This window comes from Sphaeramia orbicularis, chromosome 10, assembly GCF_902148855.1.
Source record: "Sphaeramia orbicularis chromosome 10, fSphaOr1.1, whole genome shotgun sequence".
NCBI lineage: Eukaryota > Metazoa > Chordata > Actinopteri > Kurtiformes > Apogonidae > Sphaeramia > Sphaeramia orbicularis.
The window spans coordinates 14,647,780-14,669,448 of NC_043966.1; the positions used below are offsets into that span (position 1 = coordinate 14,647,780).

Here is a 21,669-nt window from a genome sequence, read left to right on the forward strand (position 1 = left end):
GTAGATTGTTCCAGATATACGGAGCATAGAAACTGAACGCTGATTCTCCATGTTTAGTTATGACTTTCGGAACACAGAGCAGACCTGCACCAGATGACCTGAGTGGTCTGGATGGTTCATACTGGACTAGAAGGTCTCTGATGTATTTTGGGCCTAAACCATTCAGTGCTTTATATGCTAGTAAGAGAATTTTGAAGTCTATTCTCTGAGAGACAGGGAGCCAGTGTAGAGACCTCAGAACTGGGCTAATGTGGTCCACTCTCTTGGTCTTAGTGAGGACTCGAGCAGCAGCATTCTGGATCAGTTGCAGTTGTTGAATAGACTTTTTAGGCAGACCAGAGAAGATACTGTTACAGTAGTCAACTCGACTAAAGATGAAGGCATGGACAAGTTTTTCAAGGTCTTGCTGCGACATCAGTCCTTTAATCCTAGAAATGTTCTTGAGGTGATAGTAAGCTGACTTTGTAATTGTTTGTATGTGGTTTTTAAAATTCAGGTCTGAATCCATGACAACACCCAAATTCCTGGCCTGGTCTGAAGTTTTTAACTGAAGTGACTGGAGCTGCATGCTGATTTTAAGACGTTCCTCCTTGGGTCCAAAAATGACTACCTCAGTTTTTTCTCTGTTTAACTGAAGAAAGTTATGGCCCATCCATTCAGATATTTGCTCCATGCATTTACCGAGTGCTTGTATGGGGCTATGGTCACCTGGGGACATTGAAATGTAGAGCTGTGTGTCATCTGCATAGTTATGGTAATCTATTTTGTTTTTTTCTATGATCTGAGCCAGTGGAAGCATGTAGATGTTGAACAGAAGGGGCCCCAGGATGGAGCCTTGGGGGACTCCACATGTAATTTTGGTCTGCTCAGATTTAAAGTTACCTATTGACACAAAATAATCCCTGCCCTTTAAGTAGGATGCAAACCAATCAAGAACTGTGCCAGATAGTCCCACCCAATTTTCCAGTCGGTCAAGTAATATATCATGGTCGACTGTGTCGAATGCAGCACTAAGGTCCAGTAACACTAAAACTGAAGATCTGCCATGATCTGTGTTTAAGCGAATGTCATTAAATACTTTGAGCAGAGCTCTCTCAGTGCTGTGATGCGGTCATTAAAAACCAAAGCTTCTGGCAACTAAAAGCATCTACTGATCTGAATGTTTTAATAACTTTAGTACCACTAATCACATCAATACATGTAAATAATTCAGGTAAAATGCAGTTTCTCATCTTTTCACGGTCATCAGATATGACCCATTTGGACGTTTAGAGGCTCCATTGTGAATGCGGAAACACCATCATCTTCTGCAACACTCATTAATGTAGTTTGACAAATGACAGGAGTTGTAGACACTTGTTTTTATGTTCAGTTAATTACATTTCACTGAAAATATCACGTTTTCTTCAGTTCCCTCTTGAATTTACTTGGACACCAACATGATCAATCAGTTGAACATAAGAAAATACCAGATTTTCGCTAAAAAAAAAAAAAGGGAAAATGCACACAATAATATTATAGTAAATGGTGATTAATAACTTAGGAAAGGTTAAATGTTGACAAAAATTCATTTCGAAGTCACCACAAAAGTAGTTTAAGTCTTTAAGGCAATGTTTTTCAACCTTGGGGTCAGAACCCCATGTGGGGTCGGCTGGAATTCAAATAGGGTTACCTGAAATTTCTAGTACTTGATAAAAAATTAAGAAAAGCTAATAAAAAATATATGGTGAGTTGACAGAGACAATCCCAATACATAGAAGACATGACAAACTCTGAAGCACTGTGGTTCTGTTTATCTTTCAAATGTTCATTGTGGTCGGTTTCAGATGCTGCAGCTCTTTCATAATTCATAGTTTGAGTTCTTGTTTGTTCAGTATTAATTGTCAGCCTTGTAAATATAAGTTGGACTGACTGTACATATCCTGATCAAGGAAAATAAAATTCTCCCTTTGTGCAGTAATCTACACCTGGTTTTTCTGCCTCTGTCCATAATAATATATATTATATAGACTAAATGTTGTCTAAAATTAATGTTTATTTGCAACATAGTGTAGCAAACTATTACATGATCAAAAACAAATTAATTTTAACAAAAAAAAAAGTCTCAGTTCTGGGGTCGCCAGAAATTTGTGATGTTAAAATGGGGTCACAAGCCAAAAGAGGTAGGGAACCACTGCTTTAAGGGTTAACAGTCTAGGGAAAAACTGTCATATTTACTCATTATTCATTTTTGCTAGTAGCACTGCATGCATTTACATACGACTGAAAATCCTGATAATAAAGGTATCAATGTTACTAACGATAATTCTGCTTTCATTTGGAGACAACACCACCAGAATTTAAGACTTTAAACCAGCTGGCATTGACTTTATTAATGTAAATATTACAGGATGGTAAATGAAAAAGGATGGATAAGTTCATCTTAAGTCACACATGAAAATCCAATCATCTGCAGTCATGCATAAAGCAAATAATAACTTGATTGAATTAATGTTTTCTTGAAACACATTAGCCACCATTAACTGATTCAGACAATACAGTGTTTAACGGTTTCCTTTGTATTAACACATGAGCCTCGCTTCCTGTAAATTCAATACTTTGATTATGAAATTGTTAAAAATGACAGAAAAGGCATTATTGGATCAGTGAGTGAATACAGTACAATTTATACATCCATTTTAACAACTTCACTCTGATACAATGGGAAATCTTTGCAATTTCTGAAAGTAAAAACAGGATCAGATTAGAAACAAAGCTCATGAGTAAAGATAAAAAACAGCCCGTCCGCTCAGACAGTTGGGATCAGAACAGGTCGTAATGGCTTTAAATGGAACGCATTCAGGTTCTGCTTTAAAGGAATCAGTAGAAAGTACTTGACAGAGAAGACGTAAAACTAAACATTAACAACAGCAGGTTTTAAACACATTCAAACAGAATTCACACTAATCATAAAACAGTATAATGGAAAAAGCAAAAAGCAACACGGTCACATTTTCGATTAAAATAACAGATTTAAGCTGCAAAACCAGCTTTTAGCGAAGGGCGGATTAACAAAAGGTACTGTTCAGCTGCCATAACTGCAAATACTACATACCAAGGGAGCTATTTACAAAGGTAGTGTATTAAGATCAACTCGCATGGAAGCCAAATATAAACCTGTCTCTCCTATTAAGCAACCAAGTGGGCATTAGAGATATTTCATTTGTAATTTTCAGAAATTGGTTTAATTATCATGGCTACTACATTGGCTCAAATTAGCACGAGTAGCAAGGTTAACAGCCAAGACACAGACACCAGAAAAACTAAAAGACGCTATTTGATTGGTTAAAAACGCCATCCGACTGCTAACATTTGGCTCATAAAGGCATTATACGGGATCATAAACACATTAGGACTGCAGAGAGAGCGCACGCTTATGTTTATCGGAGCACTGATATGCTGATTTAAGAGTGCAAACAATTATGGGTTTCAGTACTTTATGGGGTATCTGGAAAGGTGACATCATGTTACTCTGATGTAATTTTCTAATGTATCCTTATTATTATGCTGTAATAAATAACATCTTTTGTGTAAATCATAGGCTTGTGATCTGGTTTCAGTGCATCATAAAAGGGTTAAACGCACTGCTGGAGCTTGTAAACAACCTATTTTTTTTAATTCCCTATGTAATGTATATTACTTTAAAGACAAGTAACACACGTCGGGACATCTGGGGTGGTTTTATTAGAACTCATAATACTAATAAAGTTTTGTGTACTGCATTAAAGCATTTTGCTACAGATGATTTTTGGCTGTAATTGCTGTAATAAATGCTCTCTCTGTTCATAATGGATATATTAATGGGACTGATATGAATTTACTTAAACCCACGTGTACTGGCTCTAGTTAGCAGATCCGATATATTTGCCTTTTTTTTCTTGTTTATATACGCTATTCTAAACTAAACTACATTTGTATTAAAAGCATAAAAACACGGAGAATACCACAGCTCTCACCCAGAAATGTCAACACGAGGCAAAACCGTTTCTGGAAAACCAACTTAACTTTTTTTGAAGTAGCCATATCATTTACTTCTCAGCTTCATCACATTAACAAACAATAAAGTAATGGTGTTTTTGTTGTGGAGCAAGTTGTAAAAAACATAGCTATGTTAAGCTGCTGAAGCTGGTATCATCAAACTTCCAAAAACAGTTTAAAACAATGTAATTATGACGCACATTACCAGGACATACTCCTTGTACAACCTCTAAACTTGTTTCTGTAAAACTGCTTTGTGACACCAGACAGAACCCAAATTACCAGGTTATCGATGGAAAATGATCACACGCTGCCTCCCAGTATCAGCTGTAAAGTTCCAAAAAGTAGAGCAATTCTGACGGTTGAAATTCACACAAAAATGTGAGCTTGATTCTTATCGGTTTACTGTAGAGATGTTTAAAGGCACATTCTGCAATATCTCCTATTGCATTGTTGTCAGAGAATCTTTCGTCAAGCTCTGTCAGTGGCAACCTAATGCAGAGCTTCACAACCAGGAAGTCCAATTCTATTAAAAGTAACAGCAGCAGCAGTTTGACCTGCAAGGAGGACTGAATCTGCACCATGTACTAAAGAGGAAAGAAGCACTGTGTGTAATTTGACAAGTAAACCACATCATGTTCCATAGGTCTTTGTCAAATTTGTTCCTTTAAATATGAAGAGGACAAGAAAAAAACATACAGCAATGACAAAACTGTTTATAGTTGCAATTAATACTTTAACTGTAGCTGTCAAGTATACAGTAAGTATTAGTTTAGATAAAAAAAAAGGGTGGGTGCCAGGTTTAAAAGATGAGAAGCTGTAACTATGGTTTCATTCTGCCGGTGTAGATCGTTCCCATGGCGTTGAACCTGTAGTCACCAATAATGAGTTGTTCTGCAGATAAAATACATAATAACTCTACAAAGTCCTACTGAGATGACACCTGAATTTATGGGTTCATGGCTTTACCTAATCTTATCACTCTGTTCTTCTGTATGCAACGCCGACAGGACAAGGGTGAGGTGTAGGAAACTTTGCCGACTGTGCCTTTAAACATCAAGAAGAATGCAAAACATACAAATGATTCAATAAACAAAGGTTACTTCTTCTCAGTCTTCAGTGTCTGTACATAACTCCACAGGTCCTTGACCACCTGAGGAAGGTAAGTAGTAACAGAAAAAGAAAAAGACAGAAAGAAAAAGAGAGAGAGAGGGAGAGAGAGAAACTGTAAATCATCCAAATGAAGTGCTATACAGCATGAGACACATGACTCAGTTTCTCTACTACATGCTTTTGTGCATCTCGCCTGTGGGAACGTTGAGTTTAGATGAGACTGCTGGGGAACGACACGGGGTTGGGCGGGGGCAGCAGTACATACCAGAGTATATGACTAGGTGCTCCAGGTCTGACAGATCTCAGCTTTGGCTGATGAAACTAAAGCACTTCCACAGATGTTTCTACACACTGGGATCAACAAGTGCTCCCCAACCCAACCCCACCCCCGCTCCTTTTCTTGTCCACCCAGTTCTCATTTTGTTCTGAGGCACTTTCGTCAACTGTACAGTTAACACCAAAGTGTGGACTGGACACTGCAGTTCGATCACACCTTGTTTACACGTTTTCATATAACTGCTAGAAACTGAAGCAAACTTCTGATATGTTGCAAAAAAGTTGCATTTCCATCAGCTGGTTTTGATCAATAAACTGTGTAGTACCTTCAGAAAGTGGCGTTGGAGGCTATGTAATGTATGATAGCAATAAACAGAGAACATCCTGTGATTCTGTTTCCTGTTTTCATCACAGATGAGACATCAGAATAATTTGCTGTCCTCATCAGTCGATGTTACCTGTTTTTAACCACCTGCCATGTGTTCATGTTTTATGAAAATGTATCAGAAAATGCTGATCGGTCATATCTATTTCAGTTGTCACACCTTGAATAATAACCTGGACTTTTAATGAGTTTGAGCGTGAGAAACTTGCGTATGTTGCGTTACCCCGTGTTCAGTGGCTCAGTTTTTGACTCAATATACTCGTAATGTTAAATTCAGTAGTTTATAATTTCTAATAAAGTCAAAAATTGTTCATTTCTGACAGTTGATATTTGCCCCTGGGGTTTATATGCACTGTTTAATTAGTTTGTTTGCTGCATGAAGATTTCTACTATATTATTAAGTAGAAATCTACTATCAGTTAATGACTGTTTAATAAAGCAATTTTCCAGATACAGAAAATGCAGGAAATATCGGATACATTTCGTGCAATTTGTCCATTTAGTTTATGGGGATAACAGTGGTTTTGGTGGATTCATTCATTTTCTGCATAACAAAGTACAGGAGTTGTTGTTTTTCCACTGAAATGACAAGCAGCATTAGAAAAGATTTAAGTGCTGCATTTTGGGAAAACCCTCTTTTGGGTTGGTAAAAGGCCTTGAATGTGAAAGAGACTGGTACCATCCACATACCACCAGTCCCTTCATTAGGGATACAAAAGACACACTCTGTAGTAAATCACTGAGAAAGAGTTCGCCTTGACAGGTGTACTCCCATTCCATCTCGAAAAAGAGCCCGCTGACACAAAATGAATGTAATTTAAAAAGAGCACACTGTGCTGGAGAGACGTTTGAGGCTTACTGGACACTGTGAGGTATGAGGACAGTGGAAGGAACAATAATGCATTCCTAGGTATCTATCATGGTAAAAAGCTCTTAAAGCCAAAAGTAAAGATTGATGAAAACACACACCCATTGCTACTAATACGCAGAATATTTCCATATATCTTAAAATGATGACTTACTTTTTTATCTGAGATTTTAAATGAACTCCTGACAAAATTCTCGAACTTCTGCTCTGTCTTCGGTAGGTTTCTTCCCTGATGAAAAAGACCGTTCAATCATGAGCTTAACCATGCGTCAGACATTCAATTAAGAGCGGTAATTTGCAAAAGAGGATGACAGTCTTACCTCTTTGGCTGCCGTTGACAACTTGTTCTTAATGTCGGTCAGAGAGGGAGATTTCGATGGCCCAGCCTGGGGTTTGTCTTTCCCTGGGGCAGGTGCCTTTATAAAAATAAATCAGCTAGATAAGAAACACTGATTGATATGTCAAATCGCAGAGATTTACATTTATAGATAACATGATAAGTGTATGTTCTGTCACAATATTTCTCTTTTTATTCACAACTACAACACTGCAAGGTTGTTATCCAAGCTTTAACTTGGTTATGATTTCTGGAACACCACATTGCTAATTGCTCTAGAAAGAGAAATTCTGGCACATCATCGACTTCCAAAGCAATACTGACATCAGGACAAAACTATATCGCACTGATGATGCAGCTGCTCCACACATTATGTTTAACTGATATTTATGTACAATGAAGCTTCCCAGGAAAGAAGGTCTTGTTTTGTAAAATGTATAAAGAGTCACGACAACGACCAAAGGAGATCCAATTCGAGAACTGACAAAAGAGTTAAGTCCGCCCTGTCTCCTCTCATCATCATCCAAAAACACCTGAACTCTATAGCAAATTGCTGATATTTGTTCTCCTTTACAGTATCAGCCTGGCTCATCAGAAAACCAAACATAACACAGGGTGCTTGCTTTTTATCCAAATAACAATTCCAGACTTTTTTAAAGCTTTTACTTTTTCCCCCCAAGACCTTGACTTTATGTACTTCTATACTTGTGTGCCTACTTTTTTGGTTGACATTGTACCTGCAGTGTGTCATAGAAAAGTACCTTTTCATAAATGTATGAATGAATGAATGCATAATTCACAGTAAATTATGTTTTACTGACAGAAAGGTTTTCAAAACATAAAAATCACAAAAGTGCATAGATATCACATAAACAAGTTCACTAGAATCATTCCAGTACTGACCGGTTATTGAAATCCAATCAAGCTTTTTTAAATATATTTTATAAGTGCTATAAGTCATATTTCCTCCCACTCTTTTTTGAATATGCAAATTACGTCATATTTAATTTGTATGGATATATACATTTTTCATGTTTTCTCACAATTTGTTTCATTTCTAAAGACTAAAGTAGGATTACTTTGTTTTGTTGCATATTTGAAATTAACTAATACGCTTTCCCCATGTATCTATTATCCTACAACATTATGTGCCTTCGAGCATACTCTAAAATTCGACTATGAGGGAAACTTTTTTCCATGCTTTATTAAGACTTTCACACAAAATTCCGGACTTTTCCAGGTCTGGAAAACAGCGTTTCAAAATTACTTACTTTTTAAGACTTTCAAGACCTGCGCAAGCATCCTGAAATACTGTATTACGCCTTTCATCAAGTTATTAGGCAAGTTGTATTTAATGTTATGTTGCGGTCAGCACAGACTACTAATGTGGCACACTTTTTAATTTAGCAGAACCAGTACAGGTTCCTACTGCAGACTGGACAAAACAAACAAAACAGGAAATCAACTCAACTCTGCTAAATAAAATTACTTTGAATAATGTAGGTATAAAGCATAAAAACTACAGTCATGACTACCTCATTTAAATAATGCCGATAATGAGTTTTATTATGATGCTGATAAAGACCACGAGCCAAAATACGCTGGTCTAATGTTAATGAAGTATGAAGTTGCTCTATATAGTAAAGTGCTGCTGGAGTTTTGGTCTGCCACCAGATTTCATGAGTTCATGCGCTGACCAACTGGCCAGTCTGGGCTTCAGTCCGATTGTGACCCATTTAGTCTGGACCTGTGTTTACAAACTTGGCATGAGTAACCAGCTGGAAGAAGATTAAAGCAGAAGAAAAGACAACAAATTCTACCATAATTACACCATTTTTTCTTTTCTTTTTTTTTTTTTTTTTTTTTTTTTACAAATACATCAGGTACAAATTATGTTTTTATTGTTTCCAAGCAGAAGAGGGCAAATGCCAACTCCCCTATGTGCAGAAGAGTTTTTCTGTCCAGTTTTCCATTAATGACACAAAGGGAAGAAAAAGTCAAAGAGCAGGCAATGTTTTTGTACTTCTTTTTTGATACAGGCTACATCAACAAGTCCGTCAGATATTCCAACTTCCACAAATATGATGCCATTTTCAACACCAGAACTTGTGTTTCTGTGAAAAACACCGGAGCATGAATGCTGCAGTAGTGAGTCCAGCTCTGAGCAGCTGAGGTCCCAGAGGGTCCCAATGAGGAGGCATCTCAATTTGACACAACTACACACTAGCCAAATGCTGTGACTGCGCATTACACAAGCCACTGAGCTTGTCCCTACATGTAAAGCCAGTGTGGAATCCATTGAAATTGCAGGGTTTCATTGATAGCTAGAGACACATTTGAAAGAAGAGAGAAGCTTCTCTTAAAACAGCAACTGAAAAAGTTAGTTAAGTTGTACAGTGACTGTTGTGTGTTTGATCGACTAGTTTTTGTGGTTGAAAACACTACTGTTTTGCTCAACAGCGCAGTGGTTAAAGTGATCCGTTTTATATGTAAAAACATAGTAGACATGCATTATATAATGAAACCATGTGATGTGAACAATGTATCACCATTACTACATGACTCGGGATTCACAAAAAAAAAGTATGCACATTATTTATACAGATTTCTAGGTATTGTGCTACAGACCCCAAATATTAAATAGCTTTGTCAACTGAATAAATGCATTTAATACCTTTTTAAATATGTTTTATCGAAAAAAAAAAAAAAAAAAAAGGAATGAATACCAAAGTAATACAACAGCACACTGATGTAAATATGTTAACTATACAAATGTTAGAGAAAGGTAGATATCTTGAAAATTTAAAAAACTGAAAGCAATTTAATTCAATAAATATAAATTATCATTGAAACTCAAGTATGAGTTCTGACTTCCATTCTTTCTCTGTAGTGTTTTGAGGTTTCAACGTAAGGATTCACATTAACAAAAAAATTTTAGGTGCCTGTAAATGAACTTATTTTACATATTAGCTGCATTTTACATGCATTAGGCCATACATGTAAAAATTACAGACAGACAATTTAATTAGGTTGGGCAATTAATGGGCACCGATAGCATGTTTTAGAAACTATCAATATTAGTACAAAGTGACTCTGACAGTAATAAACAGAAGTGTGAATCTTCACTTGTCTCATGAGTTGATTCAATACCAATTTATTCTTATTCACTCCTGTCTGGACTGTTTTACAGTTGGTCTGATGTTCAGCCCCACATTTATAGATTAATTACTCCGATGTGCAATAATTCACAGTTATTTAGTCATGTATTTTTTACTTTGACTTTGATACTGATGATTAATAATTCACCTTTTCGACTCTAAACTGTTGTTACTGCGTTGGCCTTTAAAAATCCATTATGGATGATGATACTTTATCCATCATCACTACAGCCCGTTTTATCCCACCAACCTGCTGATAGTGATAGGCTTCCGCTCTCTGAATGAACTCCCTGCACTTGCAAAAACAGATTAAAAGCAAAGTTCCATGTATACAGGCCTGTAGTATCCAGCCAAGAAATCAAGTTGCTCTAATCCTCAACCCTGACTTCCAGTAAACAGGTTTCACGTGTACATTACATGTAAGAAATATGGTGCATGATAACCTACAGATGGCAAGAAAAAGCAATCAAGAAATGTTACAGCTTAACACCTCAAACCCCTTTGGCAATGTTTTACAAACCCCAGAAAGCCTGAAATAGTTAAAACTGGGCAGTTCAGTCTAAAGAAAATAATCACATGTCCCTGTCCCCAAGAAATCTGCATTTTATGGCAAACATCAAAAGGTATAAAAAGAAGAAAACCTTAAGTGCACATACCACACTTAAAAAAAGGAACATATGCTGCTGGCTCCCTGCCAGACAAATGCACTACGTATTTATTATTTACTGGCAGCTCTCTACTTCCAAAGGACAGCTGTGGACCTGAAGCAGCTGATAAACACAAAGAAAGCAAGCTTTTTCATCTGGGCCAGACACTGATTACAGATGCCATGAGACATGGAACTTAATCACAAGCACGCTATCATTTGATGCAGCCTCGTCTTCAATCCACAGCAAACACATGGTTGTGACACCTTTGCTCATCGAGTCTGGCCATGGATGGTGATCGTTATTGTGTTGGAATGAAAGCTTTAGGGGTAAAAAAGTCAGATCAGGGAACTGTCATTCTAATGTAATGAATTGTATATGCAATTAAAGGAATCTGGTTTTCAGACAAGTGTTGTTTTTTTTTTAAGTATTTAGAGTTATGGTCAGAAAAATCCCAACATTCAAAGAAAAATAATTATATATGCAAACATGAACCAGATAGACAGGTACCTGCTTCAACACATGTAAATCAGTCACTAAAACAATGACTCACACCCTTTTGTGACAACCTGACTGAAGTGGTTAACAAGTTTACGACTATGACGTGTGCCAGAAGGCATCAACTTCTCCAAACCCATCAATCAACAGACACCAGCTGCAACATAAAGTTACTTCAGATCAGCACAACTCAAGTTAGTTAGTTCTCATGTCAAGCCTGTTATGCAAGAAGGTGCAGTTACATGCTGGGCTATGAGAGGTGAGAACTGCGGTACTGGCAGCAGATCTGACAAGCCAATCTAATGACCAGTCACCTGCATTTAGGAAAGAAAAAACAGACATCCACGCCCGCTTCCTCGCTCCTCAGGGGCATCTGGAAGCACAAGCTGCACCAGACATCAAACACTAGTAATGAGAGCAATTGGGAGAAGGTGTGTCCAGGAAGTGAGGGGTGTGAAGAGGTTGTCAAGAGGGAACAGTTGTTGTGTAGAAGTAAAGAGGGAATGGGGGCAGTCGAAGTTCCACAGGACAGAAAGTTAAACTGGTGGGATGTTTCAGCAGTCACTGTCGGCTAATCCCTGGAGCATTTTGAGAGCCACTGTGTTATGTCTGGACAATAGTCACGCAGAACTGGCAACACTCTCCCACACAACATGAAAACAGGCCCTGAGGGATTCGCTTTCTGCCCTCAGAAGAAAAGTAATCCACTGGCTTAGTGTTTAACATGAAAAAAAATCACAGAGCTTTCCATCAAGATGTCAATGAAAATGAATACTGCTTTGTGCACCTGTGAGTACAGATGCACTTATCCATACTGACTTTCTGTCGAAGTCATTTTATCAGGGTGCCAAACTTGCAAATAATCTTGCCAGTTTGTAATTGCTAATGTGTAGCTGTGCCAAAGGGTGTTGGGATGCACCAAAGGTGGCTGCAACTCAAGAAAGTGGGATTAGGCCACAGGGTCACAGGTTTAAACCCTGCCCCAGGAGACCTGTTTAGAGGTCAGGTGTGTTTGTTTAAAGAAAGGCAGAGTTCACGCTTTGGGGTTTTCAATGGTGGTTGTTCAAGACATTCCAAGGAAGAAATTAACTATCACGCTGAACTAATTGCAATGTGCATTTATCACATTCCTTGGTGATGGAAAGACACAGCACACTTTTTCTTTTTTCGCTTTTAAGTATGTGATCATTAATGCAAATAATCCTTTTTGCAGATAACAGGTTTGTTCTCATGCTCACATTTATGCAAAAACTTTGCACAAGAATTTTGGCTTCTCTTATAATGTAAGCTCCCATCACATTCACAGTTTATGTAAAACTGCTTTATGAGGAGATCGTTAAACCACTAATATAAACAGAAAATTTGAATGAAGAACTGCCCGACTAACACCTTTTACTCCTCAGTCTGTCTCATTTTCCATTAATTTTCCAAATAAAGTTCAAATTAGTCTTTCTTATCCACTCTTACACACCATTCCACTAAAAAGTAATACAGATTTTACCTACCTTAAACTGAGCTTTCCCCGCTGATCCAGCTAATTTTCCTGCTGGGCCGTTCTGTTTCACTGGGGTCTTGTTGAGTTTTTTAGCTGAAGACTCTGGACTCTGTGGAAGTAAAGGAAAAAAAGCACAATTCATAAATAAGGTAATGAAAATACAGTATAACATAAGATATCAGATGTTGTATAGTTGTAAAAAAAGAAAAAAAAAAACTTCTTAAATCTATCATCTGTGTTAAAAAAATAGCATGGATAACGGTAAACATCAAAGTATCTACAAGCGTCGATATAAACCAGTTGCTTATTCAAATATTTACCAAATTTTGAATGATGTACTTGCTGGTACACTGTAAAATTAGAGCCAAACGAAATGCAGTAAAGTCAAAATGTGAATATTTTGGCAGATTAATGCAAAATGAGTCATGGTCTCTCCAGGAAGGATCATTATTACATTTAATTTTTACTGAAAAAAACAATGATGATAGTGCATGATCCCTTATGCTTGAACAACATGAGCCGCAGTCCATAACATCTTCCCACTGACTGGATAATAGACTCACCCATATTCCGCATTTGATAATATTTCAACTAATTGTTCAGGGCTACCTAAACTTGATATTTCCCTTTTGACCAGTTGTTCTCTAAACTGGAGGCCTTCCGTCAGGTTTCCACTGCTCTCATCTGTGTAATTAGCCTGTAAGAGCCAAGACAAGTACCTGCATTTCCTTAGCACCAAGCCTTAACTCACAATCACTGGTATTCACTTTGGAATGGGCGAGAGATGTAATTGCATGTGTTGACATAACTGCTACAAGGCAATTACACATACAATTTCCTCAATGCCTGGTAATAGAAGATGATGGAAGGCTGCTCCTGTGAGGTGGCAAAGCATTTCTTTCAATTACAACATTAGTGCGTAACTGACAACACTTGGTCAAGTACACTGATGTCAGTCATGTGTGACTTGTAAAACTCAGTTTAGTATCAGAGTTTGACATTTGAACTTATGTCTGGACAGTAGGTAGACTGGGGTGAGAGAGTATAAACAATTCAGCTTCTCTGTATAAACAATCACAATTCTTGTTTGCAGTATTTCTGTATTTTTTTGTGTGCTTGTTCATATTACACATTAAATGAGACTTCTATCAGTTTTTAGTATGAACTGAAAGCAACCCTGAAGTGACCCGCATGCGCAAAAGAGGTCCTGACATTATACGTGACCATGCAAGCCCGCACTGTATTTACAGAAGTCAGTATGTTTTTCCCACTGCATCTCCTCCTAGGATGCAGAATTGTGACATTTGTCACATTTCAATTATGTAAAGGTTAGATAAATGCAACCTGGCCGATCAAACTGAAGTCGCACTGCAAAATATCAGATTTAGGACCGCATGTGAAAGTGGCCTGTGTCGGATTTGAAAAAAATTGGATTTGTGCTGTTCAAACTGTCTTTAACAGATCGGATACAGGTCACATATGGGCAAAATAAATCTGATTTAGGCCACATTTGCCTGCAGTCTGAACATAGCCGAAGACAAAATGTGGTTTAACTGTGGACAATGTGAATAATATTGCATGTAACAGATGCACAATTCATCAAGATAAGCTCAAACAAGTTAGGTTAAAATTACAGTTACTTCTAATGTCGGTACATGATTGTTCTGTCTCCCACAGGAGTTCAGGCTGACGCTGATCTTCTGCAGGTCATACCATTAATAATATACCTATAGGGTTTGGCCTATATTTGATGTTTCAGGTGTAGATTCATTACACAAAGCTCTGAGATTCTCTCTTTGTTCCACACAGATAGACACAACCTGAAAATTTTGACAACCTTCACATTGGAAAGTGTAAATTCCCAGTTTTGCAACCTAAACACCATTTACATGTGGACAAAAGGCCCAAACATCATGGCCCCCACATCACATAGGGAAAACATTAGCTATGCAAAACAGCTGGATTAGTGTGGCGGGGACATTAGGAACATCAGAGTTTTCCCCAATCTGATCCTTGGGACGGAAATGTGAATACATTTTAGAAGGATTTCTAAACAGATGCTACAGTGCAAAAGCAGCCTTTATATACATGTTTGTACTACAAAGACATTTTTCCAGCATTTCTCGCTCTGAAAATACATTTTTGGTGGACATTCAATAACTAGATTTACATAAATACTATTCTCCACATTAAGATATTCTGATATTTGATACAGGTCATGTAAAAAGCATATTTTGTCTGGATGATGAGAATAAGACATTATTCCAAAAGTATTTTCTTATTAAGACATGTGATATACTGACATTATGCAGGTTTTAGGAGCATTCTGAGGACACATATACAGGCATTCAGTATATGTCTAAGTCTTCAAGTCTCAGTCATTTGTGGTTTTTACCACTGTTTGAGACACAGCCAAGACTGCATGCTCAAAAGAAAAGCCACATTTGTGGTCGGAAGGTGAAGCACACCTATTTTGAACCATTACGCAAGACTTGGATATCAACAGGTATTTGGATGAGCAAATATCACCGAAAACCTTTTCAGGAAGGTGATTTAAGGAATGAAAGAAGTAAGCTGTGTTAACAGGGTCAAACAAGTCTGCTACCAGGAGAAAACTCTGAAAAAAAGTCTATATTGATTCAAAGTAGAAAAACTTACACTAACATTTAGGTTTTCTTACTAAATACACAATTGATGCAAAAAAGTTAAGTTAAAGTAACTGCCAACATTTTTAGGTTATCAGTGTACAGGTAATTGGTCTCAGCCTCATTTTGTTGTTCTCTATGCTTTCATTACAAACAAATGACACGGGACAATTATGGTAAAGTACAAGTGTAAAGAAGATGAAGGTCATGGAGGAAGGGAGGAAGGAGAAGGAATTGAAGGAGAAGACAACAGAATAAATCAACAGGTGACAGAAATGCTCAGCTATCATCTGGCCCTGAGGCAAGAATCGGTGCTCATGTCGCAGGTATGCGCATCTGCCCCGCTTTGATCTTTTGCCTGGCACAGTTTGCACTTGGACAGCGTATTTAAGAAAAGAAAAGAAATCACAGACACCAACATAAAAATTGAGGCAGATACACACATGCACCCACACACTTGCAAGTGATTGTGGTAACACGCAAAGCAAGTGTTCAAAGGAAACGGCCAGGTGCACAGCTGAAATGGCATGAGAGACGATAAAAAGGAGCAATCATATTAACAGTGGGATGACAGAGGGACAAAGATATGCAAGAGCACTGAAAAATGGGGTAAGATGTTTCCCATAACTTTTGAGTGTGTGTGCATGAGAGGAAGAGAGAGAAAAACTATGCTTGTTATTGTTATTGGGTGTTGTTTGTGCAGCAGATATGTATGTATAGTTTTGCATGGATGTGAGTCAGCATGCACCCACATATTTAGGTGTACGTGTCAAACATGCATCAGTGTATCTACAAGTGTTTGTGCATACATGTCATGCATGCGTGTCTGTGTGTAGAACATAACATAGTGCTGTCTTGCTGGAGAGACGGTGAGAATTTAAGCAGATTACAGAGGAGAAATCCGATCATTACACCACACAGACCCTGTGTTTTACTCTCGGAAAACAGGTGGGTGAGCGAGCAAACAGCATTAAAAAAAAGTTCCATGTTTTGTCTCACACAAAAAGGTGGACGGTCAGTGAGTGCAGGAATGGGAAGGGCTTGTTGAAATGAAATACGGCTATTGGACACAATCTGTGACTACAACCAGAAAAGGAAGATAGGAACTTGAAGTAGATCACATACCTCTACCAAGGCCCCGCAGGTCTACAATTTGATCCAAAACTCTATATTGTAATGTTAGAAAAGTGAAAAACAATTCCAGCCTCAATCCCTTTATTATGGACCTGCTCCAATATTATTTCATCCTCAGCCCACACCTTACCTTTCCATCAGGTTTCATGAAAATTGTGCTTGTACACTTTACTTTCTCTCATGACTGACAAACAAGTCAACCAGCCAACAAACAGACATAGGCGCAAACAAAACCTCTTTTGAAGAGGTACTAATAATCATATACAAAACTAGGACAAAGTTCTTGACTACCCTGACATCTGGTGGGCATAAAAGGGACTGGAAACTCTCCAAACATATACAGATCACTGTACAGCTCTGGAAAAAACAATCAGACAAGCACTCCAAATTTCAAGACTTAATCCCCTTTAACAACTTATGGACTCTGATCAAATAGAAGGTGAATGGTCATCGCACAAAGCTGCGCTGCCAGGGATGGCAAAAACCAGCCCAAAGTGATGTGAAAGATTTGTGGTGAAGAGCATGAAAGCTGTGATGGGAATCTGGGTATTCCACAACAAATGCTAATTTATGAAACATTTGTATTGTGTCATTTATCAACAGGGTTCCGACAGGGTTCTGCAAGTTAAATTTAAGACTTAAGACCTTTTTAAGACTACTTAGAACAGAATTTAATGCCTATTTCACGGCCATACTGGCAAAACTTTGTGACACCTTAATTTCCACCGTTCCAAGTAATTTCTAACTGGGGGCTGCAAAGTTAGAGATACCTGGTTCCTAATTTCAGTATAAATTGTCAGGTTTGAATGCGTGGAACTGAGTTGACAAACATTACTTTCTTTGCAATTTGGACATTTAACAGACAAATTTAAACACATTTATGGCAGTTTAAGGAAACATAACTTAAGACCTACATATCAAATTTAATACCTTTTAAAGACTTTTTTAAGACATTAAATGCACAATTGTAAATTCAAGACTTTTAAGACTTTTTAAGACCCTCCTGGGAACCCCATAAAAATGATGTGAACTGCATAATACTTCATCTGAAAAGAAAGTGGGAGGATAGCCATCAGCAGTTGCTGAAACAAACAAGAAAGTTCATTTTACCAATAAATAGTAAAACTGTTCATTTATACAGGTTCATTTTTACCCTCAGCCATCGCCACAGGGTATTGTCATCGGTTCATCGTCCGTCCGTCTGTCCGGATGTCCAAAAACTTTGGTGGGCACTGATAAGTCAGGCCACTGGGTGGCAGCAGCGTGACTGATAAGTCAGGCTGAGGGTTTTCAAGTGCGCATGTTATGTTTTCTGTATATATTGGTACATTTTGACCTAGATGTCCATTCATTTTTATTCTCTACCATATCTTGCAAACATTGTTAGAAGTCTAACTTCTACTTGCATGTAAAATGTTTTTGGACATTTAGAAAAAAAAAGAAGACAGGCCAGGCTTACTTTTTTTAGCTCTTTTTGTAAGTTCTTCGGAGCCTTGGCATCATTGTCATCACTGTCATCATCTTCATCATCACTATAAAAAGAAAGAAAAGTTGTAAGCAGCCTGCATAAAATACTAGAGAAAAAAATTTGTAATACAATTATATTGTTTTTAGGTACCGTACGATAAGACATTAACATAAATGAAACATACTCGTCATCATCCTCGTCGCTGTCTTCTTCATCATCATCAGAATCCATCTTTAGTTTTTTCTACAAGAAAAAAAAAGTGTTTTTATTTTGCAAGGACCACTGCATTTCAAACAAATGAAGAAAAAACAGTGGCAAGTACCTGAGGAGGCTTTTTTCCCAACATCAAGCCTGCAGGACGTTTAACGGGTGAGGTGTTGTTCTCCTCCTCTTCATCCTCTGAATCTTTTACACCTCCAAAGAAAAATTTACATGTAACATAGAACTTCCAAAGTAGATTCAAATCAAAATAATAAATCTTACAATAAAAGCCATTTTGTAAAAGCAGTTATATTCCTCCTCATTAAACTTTTTAGAGGCAGAAACATTAGTAGACTTACAGAAGGTGTACAGATTTTACTTTATTTCCTTTAAGTGTCAAATTGTATAACTGGACTGATTTGACACCCAGTTGTTAATTTTGGGATGAAAATTTGTCATATTACACACGTAAATGTATGTATGCAGTTAAAGTTATCAGTAGTAATAGTTTCCATTTACTAAATTTACATTGTTATACTCACTGACAAAATGTTGTCCACTGATGTGAACTGGTCCGGAGCCTGACTGAAGTCGAAAGGTAACTGGAGGCGTGATCTCAAATCCTCCTAAATTCATCTAAACAACATGAAGTTTGCAGTTACATGACTGAAATAAGTAAAGCTTTGCATCTCTTAAAGATGAAGTGCTTGAATTATATTTCGTAAATGTATTTATTCAAATGGAGGCTCTAAAATATGGATTTAACTGTGAGCCAAATGTATACAGTGTGTAGAAAAACAAAGGTCATTTCGATGTATAATTATTGAAAGTAATTAAAAATGGTAAAAGAGGGAGAAATGCGGTGATACAGTCAAAAGACTTTGCAATTCTGTCACCAATGGTCTTAACTCACAGAGGGCAAAACAGACGGCTTCAGAACAGCCAGTGGCACTTTGGTCGTCTTTCCATCATAGGTGAGACCCTCCACTTCCACCATGTGGAACTTATCCTCAGCCTCAGCTCCTAAACACACCTGGAAGCACAGCACACTCAGAAACATTCCAAATCATGTCCTGGTATCATCAGCAAGATAATGTCTCTCTTATGTCTCTAAAGAGAGAAACAAACAACTCACTGAAAACAAGTGTCATGTTCAAACTATGATGTCTCCTGTAGCTTCACTATTTTTATCTAATCAGGTTTTCTTCATTGTCTCCAGTCAGCGTAAAGATTTCTAAAACACTGATACTGTTTTGATCATGGCAAGCTTTTTGAAAATACAGTTGGTATAATGTAAAACTTTGCTTGTTGCTTTCAATTTCAAAATCATTACTGTGGAATGGCTCACTTCAATTGTTATATCAACAAATTACTTAACTACCAGTAAAATAACAATGAACATTTGATATTAAAAGCCATTAAGTCATCAACAAGGTTTCAGTTTTTCAAAATATTGAGAGAAGGAAAAACTCACACATTTCCTTACAATACAAATATGACAGTGTAGAAATTTTCCAATAAAAGACTTGTAGCCAAAATGTTTTTTAAAACAATTATAAACATAATGTACTTCAAATGTTAAAGTATGAGAACTCATAGTGCACAATGGTTCTTTCCTAAATGTTACACTGTTATATTAGAGTATTATCATGTTATGTTCATTCATGAAAACATGTAAGAGCATTTAATGTTGCAGGTCCTATTAGTGAACCCCATATCAGATATCCTGCACACTATTAGGTAGAATAGTAAGTAATATTCCACAATATTATAGTTAGTACGTTTATATGTAAAAAGAACAAGGAGTAAAAAGTACAATATGTAAAAGGATAAAGTAGTATTGTGTGGAAATATTAAAGAGTATCAAAATTATACTTCAGAACACTACTTGAACAAACTTAAGATTTCACCACTGCATACACCTAGTATTATGTATATTAATTTATAAACACACCGTTAATAATAAGTTTACAAACGCACTGTTGCATCATGTTAAACAGATTTATGTCATGTCAGACCTCATGCTGAACTTACTGCTTTGAGTGACAGCTGCTGCTCCGTATCATCATCGTCTACGTCAACTTTGAACTCCCGTTTGTCGGATTTCAGGGTACAACCTAGGGCAGAAAACGACAATACGCCGTGTATAACTAATGTTGTTTATGTAGCATTGTTTCTAGCATACAACAGTAAATCCTACAGTTCCAGACACGGGGTTCGCTCTCGGTGTGTGTGGATGTCACTCCGCTAGCTAACAATAGAGCTGAATTGGCGCGAGAGGGAGCTTGCAGATTAGCCTTCTATTTAGCTCCCTTCCCCTGGCTAAAATATTGGAAGTTGCTATGTGTGCATGATTGCATGGCAATAAAGCTGGTTGTGCAAACTAATGCTTCTAAGTTTTGTCAGAATAAACGAGCTCACCAAACAAGTACATTTGTGGTCTGCTCATATCTGAGATATCGTCCTCCATCTTTGAAGTAGGCGGTTGCATTTCCGTCAACTTCTTTGACGGGCATTTGAGGAGCCAATGATGAAGCAGAAGTGGTTGACGGGAAATCGACACATGAGCCAACGGAAATGAAGAAAATGCGGGGCATGTACAACCGGATGTTCTGTTGAGTGTACACTAGATGGAGGTGTCGGAATATAAATAATAATATAGACTGCGTTAAACTATTACAAATCCTTTCAATATAACCTCAATAAACGTTTAACGGTTATAAATATTGCCCAGGGTGCCCAACATAGATAGTGCATAAATATTGTTATGAGGAGCAATAGTAATATTAGGTAATATTTCCATCCCAGTTTCCTGTCAATATTAAAAGCAGTAGGGTAAATGTTTTACTATCCATAAATGGTATGAGTAGCTTGTTATTCTTATTAATATGTCTCTCAAATAAGCATTACAGCTTTTAAATTAACATGGGATACTTTCCCTTAGGTCTATAATGTAATGGGTTGTTTGGACTAAATAAAATAGGCATTTGGCCGATGATATTAAAAGTCTAGCCCTGGGGGCAGCTGCCACATCTGAAACAGGAGAAATTAACTGATACTTTCCAAACTCACTGCTCTGCTCACCACGTTCCTCCTCCTGGTGTTTATTTCATCCATGGCCATATATTCTCTGTTTTACTTAATCACTTACATTTATTTTACTGTAATGTTTTGTAAGCTTTATTGTGCAACCTGACACCTTTAATTCCTTGATATATTGAGACAGTTTATTAAGAAAATTGTGAACATTTTTTGTCTTTTTTTCATAAGAGACAACGTGATTTATGACACATGATTTAACATGATATGATCTTAAGGTGCAGTGACATGTAAAACAAACTGTTTAAAATCCAGTTGGGAAACAGCAGCTGAGTCATTTTTGTGAGATATTTTTCTGTTCATGTAATTATTTGCACAGCAGCAACCC

General features: G+C 37.3%; 1 protein-coding gene across 2 annotated transcripts; it reads right to left on the reverse strand.

The window, feature by feature from the left end:
- Positions 1–2,346: 2,346 nt before the first annotated feature.
- On the reverse strand, positions 2,347–20,737 carry npm1b (nucleophosmin 1b). Of its 2 annotated transcripts, none has more exons than XM_030145469.1 (11): positions 20,664–20,737; positions 20,277–20,359; positions 19,156–19,275; positions 18,785–18,878; positions 18,364–18,455; positions 18,229–18,284; positions 18,033–18,105; positions 12,805–12,903; positions 6,980–7,075; positions 6,814–6,888; positions 2,347–5,170 (listed from the first exon to the last, which is right to left on the reverse strand). In XM_030145469.1, the coding sequence occupies exons 1-11, from the start codon at positions 20,731–20,733 to the stop codon at positions 5,117–5,119; spliced, it is 912 nt and encodes a 303-aa protein (XP_030001329.1). In that variant the 5' UTR covers positions 20,734–20,737; the 3' UTR covers positions 2,347–5,116. The 2 variants fall into 2 exon arrangements, with proteins under 2 accessions (XP_030001329.1, XP_030001328.1); XM_030145468.1 differs by having other exon boundaries at positions 18,226–18,284.
- Between the last annotated feature and the right edge of the window lie 932 nt (positions 20,738–21,669).

What these genes read in the sequence shown, in the direction of transcription:
- npm1b (XM_030145468.1), bottom strand. Translation starts at nt 20,733, where the DNA reads ATGCAACCGCCTACTTCAAAGATGGAGGACGATATCTCAGATATGAGC. An exon ending in ACCACAAATGTACTTGTTTG is followed by an intron (nt 20,360 to 20,663) that starts GTGAGCTCGTTT and finishes TTTCTGCCCTAG; the next exon opens with GTTGTACCCTGAAATCCGAC. An exon ending in TTAAAATCTCAGATAAAAAA is followed by an intron (nt 5,171 to 6,813) that starts GTAAGTCATCAT and finishes TACCTTCCTCAG; the next exon opens with GTGGTCAAGGACCTGTGGAG.